This window comes from Sturnus vulgaris, chromosome 1 (genome assembly GCF_052056855.1).
Source record: "Sturnus vulgaris isolate bStuVul1 chromosome 1, bStuVul1.hap1, whole genome shotgun sequence".
Taxonomy (NCBI): domain Eukaryota; kingdom Metazoa; phylum Chordata; class Aves; order Passeriformes; family Sturnidae; genus Sturnus; species Sturnus vulgaris.
The window spans coordinates 15938564-15951258 of record NC_142243.1 but is presented as its reverse complement, the minus strand read 5'-3'; the positions used below and the strand labels follow the sequence as shown (position 1 = coordinate 15951258).

At 36.6% G+C, this 12695-nt stretch overlaps 1 protein-coding gene across 2 annotated transcripts in view; it reads right to left on the bottom strand.

Annotated features, from left to right (window-relative positions):
- Window positions 1-3077: 3077 nt before the first annotated feature.
- ODAD2 (outer dynein arm docking complex subunit 2) overlaps window positions 3078-12695 on the bottom strand; it is a 72132-nt gene continuing 62514 nt past the window's right edge. For both annotated transcript variants that reach the window (XM_088160130.1, XM_088160140.1), the window contains one exon: window positions 3078-3546. In XM_088160130.1, coding sequence (XP_088016256.1) covers window positions 3433-3546 — 114 coding nt within the window. In that variant the 3' untranslated portion in view covers window positions 3078-3432. The remainder of the gene's footprint in view (window positions 3547-12695) is intronic.

The following is a 12695-nucleotide window of genomic DNA, read 5'->3' as shown; positions in this document are numbered from 1 at the left end:
GAGGTACCATGCTTTCACACAAAGTGATCAGTTAGCCTAAAGCATATTACTGAGCCAAATGTTGAGACAGCCCTGTGAGTCTCAAGCTCATTTAATTTCCAAAGGAAAGTTTTGGTGATGGAGCAGAATAACAAAGCCCCTAATATATCACAGATTCCTTGCACCCAGGCCGTGAAGTTTATATTTCTCTTACAACTTGGAGACAATATCGTGTGTCAGAGCACATGCACTTGTCATTAGCATGAACACTAAAAGGAAATGAACATAAATCCCAGATTCAAATGTGTAGTTTGAACATCCTGGGACAATTAAATTATTGATAATGGTTATCTGTCACCAAGCAATAAATCATAAAGTCATGGAGTGGTAGAAGAAAAGCTATCTTGCTGCTGACAGATATGTAGACTGAAAGATGTGGTGGGCCTATAAGGTTCCAGAAATAATTGCATAAAGGTGAAAGATTTCTTCTCTTGCTTTTTTTCTCATCAACTCTAGTATTTCCATACTCAAAACAACACTGTGATAACTTTTCTTACTTGGACTCTGTGTTTTTTGACATTCTAGTGCAATTGAGGAACAAAGCTGACAATGAGCAGCCAGTGAAGAGCAGGCCTGGCCTTGTGACAGCCAATTGGAGCATGGCTCTCTGCAGAGCTGGGAGCTGGCTCCTGAAACTGTGAAAAGTGATGGATACTCCCTGCTGATGGTACCATCAATATAAATAAACTGGAAAAAAGGACTTATTACAAAATTGTGAAACTGTAGGAACCACATAGAGAAAACATGGAGGGAGCAGACTGAGCAGATGACAGCAAATGAACAGGACAAAGCCTGACTCCCCTTTCTAAATCACTACATTTTTACAACTAAAATAATTTGTACATCGAATTGCTCAGAGCTGAAAATAATACTGAGCCCCATATACAGCATAACCATATTTCCTAAGAGGCCACAGGTTTGTATGGACAAGCAGCAGCTGGTGGAAAGAGCAAGGAGTGAAGGCATTTCCCTTCCAAGCATGGCAGCCAGGGAGCAGGAGCTGGCTGGTGCCTGGTTATGCGTGGTGGGAATGCTGGGGCTGGGCGGTGGCAGTGCCTTGGGCTGGTGCCAGGGCTTGAATAGGCTGGTGGGCACTGCCAGGAGGGCTGTGTGAGCAGCATGGGGGACCCAGCTTTGTCAGGATCCTTTTCAGACGGCAGCAATGCTGTGAAACTCAGCGCAGATCTGTGGACAAAGTGGAAGCTTTTCAAATGTACACGCTGTACTGCCCCGCTCACAGGGGCCAGGGATCACATTCATTTACTCAGTTTCCAACAACTAAATCTCTTTATATTAATTGCATGGAATCCACCAGTTTTGGCCAAAAAAAGATATATTTTTCTAATACTAGTTCTTTGCCTGTGTGGTGATCTGTATCAATTTCAACAATTCTCCTTGTACAGAACTTTAAAACTGCAGGCATGGTAAAGGAAAAGAAAACAGCACAAGTAAGTTATCTTAAGTCTGGGATTAACTGTCTGAGGTCTTAAAATAAAGGTTTCAGATTAACTACTTGGAGGCATAAGGGCTACCAGTGTGAGTGAGAATGGCAAACTGAGGCCATTTCATTGTCAGAAACATGACATTTATTGCCCTGACACCTGTATCATAAAATTAAGCTTGCTTTAGAACTTATTCCATTTGAAATCCACACTAAACAGTCAAGTGTGCCTTGAGAGGTCATGCTAAGGACAAGAGTTATTTTCAGGGAGTTTTTTTCCCTTCAGCAGTTAGAAAAATAAGCTACCATTTTACGTGTTATTCATAAGTGAGACTGTGATAAACTATTTGTACCCACAGCTTCACTCACAGAAAAGACAAAAATAAAATCAAGCCTCTTCTCTTTCAAATGAATTTGGCAATTAGCATTTATTTTAGAAGTATTTTTGGGCATAGCAATGAAGCATATGATGCTACTACATCTGTGACATCAGTATAATAATATAGATACGTTTATTCAAAATAACATGCCAAGCTTGTGGGGCAGAGCTCAAAAACACCTAAAATAGCATTTACGTGGTCACTGGATGCTGATGGAGCTTGTGATGAAACCTGTGACTTTGTTGGTGTTTGAACTGATTAAAAATACTACTTGGATTGACATTTTGATTTCCACACTGTCAGCATCTGTCTATAGCTGGCTTCCTTTAAAATAGTCTCTACACCTTCCCTAAGGGCCCAGTAATTCTCCTTTTTCAGAATTGCACGAGTCTTCCAAAATGAAATTTTAAATGAGTCTTCATGTCTGCTTCAGAGAAAACACTAATAAAAAGGTGGATTGCCATTATGTCTTCCTCAGAAGCTTCTGTCAGCAAGAAACTTAGTTGCCTTGAGAAGTCATGCTAGTTGGAGGAAAATAATGAAATTACAAAATGCCTCTAAACCAAGAAAATTGTTAATTATTAAGGGAAGTAAAAAAATAATTCAGAAGTGAGTCCTTGACAAATGCAAGCAATTTAAATATTTGCTTTTTTTTTCATTTTTGTCAGCAGTCGGTGTTTGTAATTAGGACATTACTACTCTCAAAGAAATGCCCTAGCATTATTTGTTTAGTATGGTACATACAGTGGGTCTATAACTTATAATAGCAATAATAACTTCTGTGCCTTTTTGAAAGCAACTGTAATTCTGAACATAATTTTATACAGAAAAAAGTAGCTACATAACTACAATGTTGTCTTCAGTTAAAAAATTAAAAACCACAAAAAGATAATGTGCAAATGTAAATCTAATATCTGACTCTTAATTTAGACCTGAGTTAAACGTGTTAATTAAAACACATTTCACCAGCTACTTATAAAATTAAGCACTATTTTGTTTGATGTTGGTAGAAATGGGAAATTTGGATTGATGTCTATTGCTACAGCTGTTTGCAGTCTTTATATAATGCCAGATGTGAGATTCATATATCTGCATTTTCTGCTCTCTTGTGACTCACAAGTGATCAAACATGCAAAAGCATAACGAGACGATGACTGGACAAGATTATAATGCAGGGAATTATTCAAGATATTCATAAATTGCTGCACAACCACACACACAGAGAAGCAAAATTTATTGTAATGCCACAGATAAGCAAAACCATGTATATCTACAATGAACTAAAATAAAAGCATATCAATTGTAGATATGTCTTTGACATATCTTAACTGATGGTCTTTTGATGGATGTAATGCTAAAAGACACACAAAATTAGGTACGAGTGTTTTATGAAACCTAGGGGTGACAAACTAGTTATGTAAAATCAAACGTAAGTTTCCACACATTTGTTTTTATTAAATTATCTTCAGATAGATGAGCTCTGTTATGAAATACAGATGCTAGAAGGATTAATTGTGTATTTAAATGTAGCTGAATTGCTAAACAAGTGTGTTGGTAAAAGCTGCTGAAGCATCAGCCGTATTTTGCTTTTTCTGTTGCCAGAGCCAATCTGCGAATGTTTGCTATGCAACCAGCTGCTGCCTCCTGCAGAGCGTCATCTGTAGAGCCTACCATGGCCAGTAGGAGCTAGCAAAAACACAGAGGAGAAAAAAACAAATCAGTGTGCTTCTGTTTCAGTAACTTCAAATCATATCTAGAACAATTGCTTGAATTAACCCACACATCTCATAAATAAAATGCTTACAATTGTATAGACAATGCATTATACATATGCATGTATCTACTACATGTATACTTTTGTATGCATATATCTATTAACATCCACATAAAAGTGCAAGGCATTATATTTTATCATATTTGTACTTGTGAATTGATATTTTCATGTCTTATTTTCTGCATTTCTTATTTATTGCATTATGTCTGTCTATTGGTTGTGACTCGTATTTTTGTTGCTGTAAGGAGAAATTGCATATCTTTTATGTGAGACATGTGAGTCACAATTTTCCCCTCCAGAGTATACCAGTATAATTGTACATGCTCAGTATTTTTAATAAACAAAGCCATGCTTTTTTTCCTTTGGTCTTGATCATGAAACTGGATTCATGTAATGGGCCCTTGTGTCCCATTGATTGCAGTAGGTTTCTTTATTGTGTCAGCAAACTACTCATGTTAAATATCTTAAGGGATATAGATCTGGGCATATCAGTCTTAAACATTTGCATGTAAAAGTGAAAAACAAAAGCTCAAGAAAGGCACCAAACTTTTGGAGTTAATTCAGCTTTTCAGTCAAGTGTAGTAGATCCTTTACCCTGGAAGTAATTCAAATTTTTCAGTGGAAATTCCCTGGGAGTAAGGTACTGTTCAACATGAGTATGACACAAGACAGACCTTGGTGATAAAACATTTTACGTATCAGAAAACCATTAATAATGGGTTTGGATCTCACTTCAGTGTGTTGCAAATCAGTGATGCAACTTCAAATGCAATATAGCTGGAAAGGAGAAGAGTCCTGCTTAGCTTAAATCAGCTCCATGCAACCCCCAGATTTCTGAAAATTTGCCAGGCTTAATGTGCGTTCAGGTATTTTGAAGCTCAGACAGCTTTAATTAAAACCTGTATTTTCAGTCTGCAATACTTAGGAATCTGTATTCACCCAAACAATGTTGAGTTAAACCACAGAGAAATCTGTTATCACTCAACTCTGGTGCATATTTTTCATACAGCTAAAATATTACACAAAATTATGAACTGCTAAATATAAAAGCATAAATTGAATGCAGACATCAAATTCATATGCTACCTTTTCCTAACCTTCCAGCAGTCGTGAGGCATGGGCCACAGCTGCACACATATGGCATTTACTTAGAGAGATCAAAGCATTTTGTACTTGAGGAAGTATTTGTGTTAGCCAAATGTACAAAACAAGCATCTTTCCAGTCACCTTTCACCCTTTGACCCCTACATGCAACATATAACAGTCTGTTATTGGCTTAAATTATGTCAGAAACAGTATTATGTCAATTAAGCATCGATGATAATTTTTTTCTAGCAATCCAACTTAAAATTTCCATTACTGTAATCAGATATCTAGGTCCAAGTAGCTAGGTAGAACTCTAAAAATATGAACCCTTCTGAAAGGATAGGCCAGTGTTAAAATGACATGAGAAGAAATGATATGAGAAAGGTTTATGTTTCTAAACTTAATTTGTGTACAAAGCCTGAGCCAGAGTCAGCAACCAGAGAAGTCAGTGAAAGGTTCACCATTGACTTCAAGTGGACATAAGACCAAGGAGACCACAGGTTTGCCTGTAATGATAAAGCAGCTCTAAAAGCACAACGATCAGATTACAAGTTTATCAAATACATAACTTCTACCTTTTTTCTTCAGAAATACTGCTGGATGAAGATCTTTCTCTTTTGTCATTTGTCAAAAGCTGATCTCTCATCAACTTAAATTACCAAGTAATTCTTCGAGTGCTTCGGAAGAAAACTGCTATAGATCCCTCATATCCCTGACTCTAACCCAAAAATATGTATGGACATGCTATTCATATGGTGGTTTTAGTTTTTTTTTAACTCTAGGTTTTAAATTTGGGGACAAGGAAACCATATGCCTTATGTGATTATTCATTGCACATTCACAGATCTAATGCAAGGCTTTTTCAGTGTAGTGAGAGTGGAACTATAACATCCATAATAATTTCAGATAAAACTTGTATCCATGTGCAAGAGCAGATGTTAATCAAAAATAATGTTTTGGAGATACATTATCTAGTAGGAACATAGGAAAAAACAAAAATCGACCTTTGCCTTTATTATGACTACACTTTAGGTAGGACTCAATTCAAGGTTAATTATCTCTTATTTTAGCCATCACTTCTTTCTAGGCTCAAAAGAAATGGAAGAATAGATATTTTTTCATCACTTTCCACAGAAAACTCAATATTAAGCATTGACAATAGCTGTAGGGGAGGGTGCATGCTCTTCATTTCAGGTGCATTTTGGAAAATCAGGGTGAGGCATCGAAGAAAAGAATCCTGCATGAAACTGGTACAAAGGACCCAAACAGATGCCTAAAGAACTAGTGGTACATATGCAAGCAATGCAAACACAAATTTTTACAAAGATATCAAATACTGATTTTTTCCTTCTGTGTTCAGGGGATCACGGATCAGTTTCTCTCTGATTTGCTGCTCTTCTAAATCACTTGCCAGTGGTAACATCTGCAAGAACTGCCACATCATACAAAATCCACTACTACACTGTGTCTCAGGATTTTCACAGTGAGACTTCAAAGGACTATACTTGGAAACACTGCCTAATACAGTAGCTGCCTCTAAGGACTGTGGATATACAGCAACATTTGTCAGTTAACCTACTCCTTTTGTACTAACAAAAAGACAGCTGAAGATTATCAAAAATGCAAACTATTACAATAGAAGTAGGTAATTCTGTATTTAGGAATCCAACTTTGAAGGTTTTGATACAATTCCTACCTTTAATGAAATAAAAATTTATTCTTTTTTTAATAAACCAAGATATTTATAATTCTTTCGCCTCCTGATTATTACTCCTTGACCCTTTCATGGGTTCAGTTCCATTTACTGGCAATTTGGGTCATTCAATTCAGGTATGGAAATGCATTCATACATAGTATATACAAACTACATCCACGTATTAGGTATATTTGACAAGTCCAAGAAATCTTTTTCCTTTTTCCTTTTCTTTTATTCCAATGTACTAGTGCAATATGACATGCCATTTTTCTTGATATAATACCCTTGAACTTCATGTATCCCTTCCCTTTACTGTTCAGGTATTGTTTTCTGACACATGTAAATGTTAACAGATGTGAGAAGCAGTAAAAAAGCATGTGGTATAACTGCTTCTTTCTGGCACATAAAAGGCACTTTCCATAGACAGAGAAAGCATTTGCAGCACCATGTAGCCCTCATTTTGTGTTGGCAGGTATCTATATTCTAAGGCTAGAGTCCAATATCTTTGCACAGTTTGCACGTCATACCAGCAAATAAGCACAAATACAAGCTGTTTGGAGAATGTACAGGGCATATGTAGCATTTCTGGATTCCAAAAGCAATGCACAGCCAAATCATTTAAACATTCAGAACAATTAAGATTTTACTACTACTACTCCAGAATTGTGACACTGTATTATGACAACACAACCACAGAGTAATTCAGAATGGGGAGGCTCTCAAGAGGTCTCAAGCCTACTGTCACATTCAAAGTAGAGTCAGACACGAGGCTGGGCCAGGCTGCCCAGAGCTTTTAAGTCTGATCTTGAAAAACTACAAGAATAGAGATGGCACAAAATCTTTGGCAACCTATTGCAATATTTGACTGACCAGATGGAGAAAAATGTTTTCCCTATGCTCAGTTACTTTTAATTTAGTTTATGCTCATTGTTTCTCATCCTCTTGCCATGCATCACTGGGAAAAGCCTAGCTTCATTTTTTGATGGCTGAACTCCCTGTAGGAACTGCAAGGCTGCTATTGAGTCCACTTAAAGCTCTCTCTTCTCCAGGCTGAAAAAGCCCAGTTTCCTTAGTTTCTCCTCACAGAACAGTGCTTCAGGTTCTGACCATCCTGGTGGTCCTCTGCTGAATCTATTATGGTTTATCCATATCTTCCCTACATTGAAGGCCAATGCTGGGTGCAAAATTGTAGATGTGATCTGATGAGTAGTAAAGGGAACAGTTACTTCCCTCAACCTACTGGCCGTGCTCCTGCTGTAAGTCCAGAGTTGTGCCTTCTTTGCTGTCAGTACACATTGCTGGCTAATGTTCTGCTTGTTGTCTACAAAATCTCCAAACCCTTTTCAGTAAAACTGCTCCTCAGCATGTTGATCTCTAGCCTGTATCACTGTAAACAGTGATGTCTTTCTAGAATTTTTCACTTCTGCAAAAGAAGTAGCCCAAGGAGATTTAAAAGCAGAAAAAGCAGAGGCAAGGATTGTACCAGCAAACCCTAAATCTGAAAAAATCTCTGATGTTCTCTGCACTGGTTACAATAACTTAGAATTACTCACTTTCCTTCAGCCACAGTCACTGCAGCTTCCACACTCAGAGGGGGGAAGCAGGAAGCATAGGGTGTCATGTTTGCAGGAAGTATAGAGGTTTGCATGGAATAATCTTTAAATAAGGGGTTAGTCATGTGATGTGTCCACAAGTTTTCTAAAACAATGGAAAGTGTAGAACAAAGCTGTTGAAAAGAGGCTCCCCTGCTCACACAAAACAGATAAAAGATCAGCCTATTCAATACATCAGAGTCCTGTGAACATGAAAGAAAATTATGAATAAAGAATAACTATATTAAAAAATACTTAATGCCCTTTTTGTCCTGGCTTCTTTAGGTTTTCCGCCCTGTAAAACAAATCTTATTTAAATTTTTCTAATCAGAAGGAAATATGGACAAACTCCTTCAACAAGATTCATATCTATACTGGGAAGCTAGTCAGAGTTCACATAGAGCTTAAAATTCCTGGAACTAAAGACATACACTTCAGTATAACATCTTGTAGATTGACATAGCATTTCCAGTTGGTGGTAGGACTTGCTTTTTTTTTTTCTTTTCTTTTTTTTTTTAAATTTAGATTTAGTATCTGGCTTCTTTTACATGCAACATTTCCTGAAGGATGCTAAATTTCTAGCACTGTGAGTTTCTAATTGCGTAACACTTATTTTTTTAAAAAAGACATTTTTCACATGTTTTTTATAAATCTAACCTAAAAGAAAAAAATACTTTAAATAAAAGCATATGGTAGAAGCTTATCCAAGAAAGTATCAGTCTAGATCCAGCCAGCATTTTCTAACTTTCAACACCATAGTGCACACTGGAAAATATTAAAGCACCTAGTTTGAGTGTTACGTTACACATATTCCTATGAAAATACTTCTCGTAAAATTAAATTATAAATAATAAAACATACTCCACAATCAAAGCATAATGAAGGTTAAACTAAGTCACTGTTTCTAAACTAAAATTTAGGCCAATTTCCTGATTTTCCTTTTCAGCTGAACGAAACGGTAACACACCATGTACCATAGCCAGACTCTAAAGAAGAAGATGCTCATGTGAGTTCTGGGGTGTTTTGTTTGTTGGTTGTTTTGTTTCTCAGGTGGCACAAAGAAAACATTTCAAACTAAAGTCTCATGCACCAGGGTACTCTGAGCTAGCAGCTGTACAAAATCCAGTACCAAGAAATTCCAGTGAAGGCAAAAAATGGGCAGGGCTGATGCTCACTGTGCTGATTCCCCCTTGCACAGGGTCTCTCCTCCCTGGGACTAAAGTCAGAGCAACCCTTGATGCAGCCTACTTCACTCATTCTGAACATAGAGGTGAAACTGAAGCTCTCTGGTGCGGTGGGAGAAATTCTGAGAAGATTACACCTGGCTTCTTTTTGTTTCTTGTCTTATTTCCTTCTTTTCTCCCTTCCATGAAACACATCTCCATTCTGGCAGTAAAAGGGCAACTTTTTGGAATCATTCAAGAATGGCTGGGGAGTATCAGGAGGTCCAAAGGACGCAGCTTGGGCTAAGGTACATCGAACATGGTGGTAGCCAGCAGGCTGGTCAGGAACTGTCTCTTCTTTCTCATCTTTCCCATCCTCCCTCAAAAAGAGTACAGGAATCGGGAAACCTGTGCACTTCCTGCAAAGAGGTGGTGCAGGACTCCAAGTTAGGATCAGAACAAACTCACCTGCAGTTTTCTGTGCACTTAAACCACCTCATCTGTCTCAGGACTGATCACCTGTCCTGACAGATCACCTGTCTTAAGACAGATGGTTAGTTCTTGGCAAGTCATTTTTCTTATGTGACCACCTGGGACAAAATGACTGTTGGCAAGATGAATCCCACAAAATGCCAGGAAATGTGGGGAAAAGAAGAGTAGGGCTTGATAGTCCCAGTGAAGTATTCTGAACATATGATTACTGGTACTTTACCATGAGATATTTACTATTTCATTAGGATAAACAGTTTCAGTGAGCTACAACTGATTTTATAGCATGATAGATTTGAAGTTTAAAATCCTTCTGGGTACAGCTTCATTTTTCTGTTTTTTCCTACCTCCTGTCTGCCCATTTTTGTCTATTTTGTTTAGTCCCCTCCTTTGTTACAACTAAACTGAAAGGAATCTGTGACAAGGGTCATATTTCTTCTACATCTGAACGGGAACAGCACTCTTGAAAAGAAATCTCTTGACCACACAATAACAACACACAAAATAAGAATAGAGCTGTCATATTCTCCAATGGAGTTAAATGTTGCATTGCATTACTTTGGAGACATACATACAATCTATATGCCTAAAGGGAATTATGATACAGTACATACTTGCAAATGTTTATATAGCTACAAAATACGAATAGACTCTACAGCTCATGTGTTTTACTGTCTTTTTCTTATATAATTATTTAGAGAAGGATGCCCTCCTTTTCCACGAAGACACAATAAATAGGCAGAGAACTGTGAATATCAGTGATAAGGAGAAAATAACAAAATTTCAAATGGTGAAATGCAGAATGGTTTAAAAATTGCAAATCTGCAGCCACTTTAAAATATTCGCAGTTTAAAGGTCTTCCCATTTCAATTTGCTACTTACAGGATTTCAGAGGAATATTGACAACTATTTCAGGTGTAAGTCTAACTACCTATAAAAATATAATACAAAGGTGAAGTAGCTAAATAAAACCAGTAATCAAAATTATTTCTAATCTTTGTTTAAAAGGCATGATTATATGGAACTAACTGGAGACCTTAAAGGCAGACAGCTTGAATCTACATTCAGCTGTAAGATGTTTGGTGCAATATTAAGAAAGAATTCAATCGTCATGAACATTCCAATATACAAAAAGTCTTATGGGATATGAAATTCATCCCATAAAAAACAATAGCCAGATTTGATAATCCAAACGTGATGAAGCCCAGGATGTCACAACATATTTTTATTTGAACGACTTTCTGTATTTTATTTTTATTTCATTGTAGTTTTCAAAAGAAGATTAACATATAAAAGGTTTTTGGTGGCATAGAGAGAATAAAGAACTTTTTTGCAATTTGAATAGAATGACATTTCAAAATTTTATTTTTCATTTCAATGGAAATCAATTTTATTCAGACTAAATTATGAGCCTGCTTACTTATAATATGGAACGGACATTCACAACTGTAATCTTATGTCATGAATGTCCCTTTCCTTTCATAATTTACTTTGGCTCAGTAACTCAGTAACATGTTGAGGACTACCCTTCCTTTATATCATTGCAAGCCTGATCAATCTTTCATTTTTGTATTTCCTGCTCCTTTTCCATACTTACCTGCTTTTTCACTCTTTGCTTTCCTTTTCATTTTGCAGGAGCATCGCTTTCACTTTTCCTTTCCTTCTCCAACATTATTGAGGAGGTAGTATAGGAAACTGAGAAAGAATTGCTAATTCAGTTTTATTTCAAAATTTTAACATTACTATTAGGAACACTAAAATTTTGTCTAACTCTAGCAATCATATGAAGAGTATATGAAAGTTAATCAGGGGCAGTTGCAAATATCAGCAGCAAGTCAGAGGAAAAAAAATTAGGTTTAAGCTGTCCATTAACTGTAACATTCTGAAGGGTTCTGCCTGATTTTTCAGCAATGCTCTGAAAGCATGATGTGTTTTTTTCCCCTTTGGTTTGTCTGATATTCCTGAAATGCATTCTATTCTGTCTTTGAAGACAACACTGAACTGCAGCAATGGGACACTACAGTTTCCAGACTTTTGACAGATTTTGCAAGTATTCAATTGCAAGTGCTGATTTTGATCTCTAAAGTGAATATAGGTTTAGGTCCAATGCTCTAAGGGTTGGTCTCTCTTCCTACATACAATCATTACGATAAAAACCAGCAAGGTGCTTCTGCTAGTAAACTTTACATATCAAAGGCTGGGGATAAAAGCAGGAGGTTCTCCCTGTTGTACCATAGCATTTATTTGAAATAAGTAGACAGCATATTTTAAAGATTTTTTGGTGGCACACAAGAAGACTGTTCTATAGTCTGATGTTTTAGGATGTGGGGGTGGCAACAGTGCATACTTTTACATAAACTGGAAGATAAGTGGTACTGTTCAACACATAATCTGATTTTAGACTAGTAAATATACTACAATATGTTCAATTAGAACACAGGGTAAATAAATGTATAGATGGTATGAACACAGATCAGATCTATTCATACAAATATGAAACTGTATGTGCTGAAGCAAGAAAATATCTGGGGCTGTGGGCAAGGGTACATGTATAGGCCAGATGTTCATTCATATTAGTAAGTCTAAATGTATGATATCAGAAAATTAAATGTTTGATATCATTTATTTCTCAAGATTCTCAAACTGCTTTTTTGTTATTACAGAAAACCAAATTATTTTAAACAAAGGAGTCATCTTCCTATAATAAACACAAATTTCTTTAGGAACTATTTGTTTAGTTGTCATAAAACATATTTACAACTGCTGGAAATTTGTGTGCTTCAAAGAAGTCTGCATTGTGGAAAAACATTACCATGTACACTTATTGTGACAGATAAATGCTTTGGGTTTTTGGTGATTGAAACAAAGAGAGTTGCTTGAATTAGCACTCCAATCAGGCCATATTCAAAGTATTTGTGATTTGCACACAGTCCTTTAGAGGGGAGTTAGATATTTTTTCAAGTATAAGCAAAACGTCCCTCCAAAGCCACTCAAGAACTCTGGCCACAAAGTGCTTGAATGGCTGCTGGCTTTTG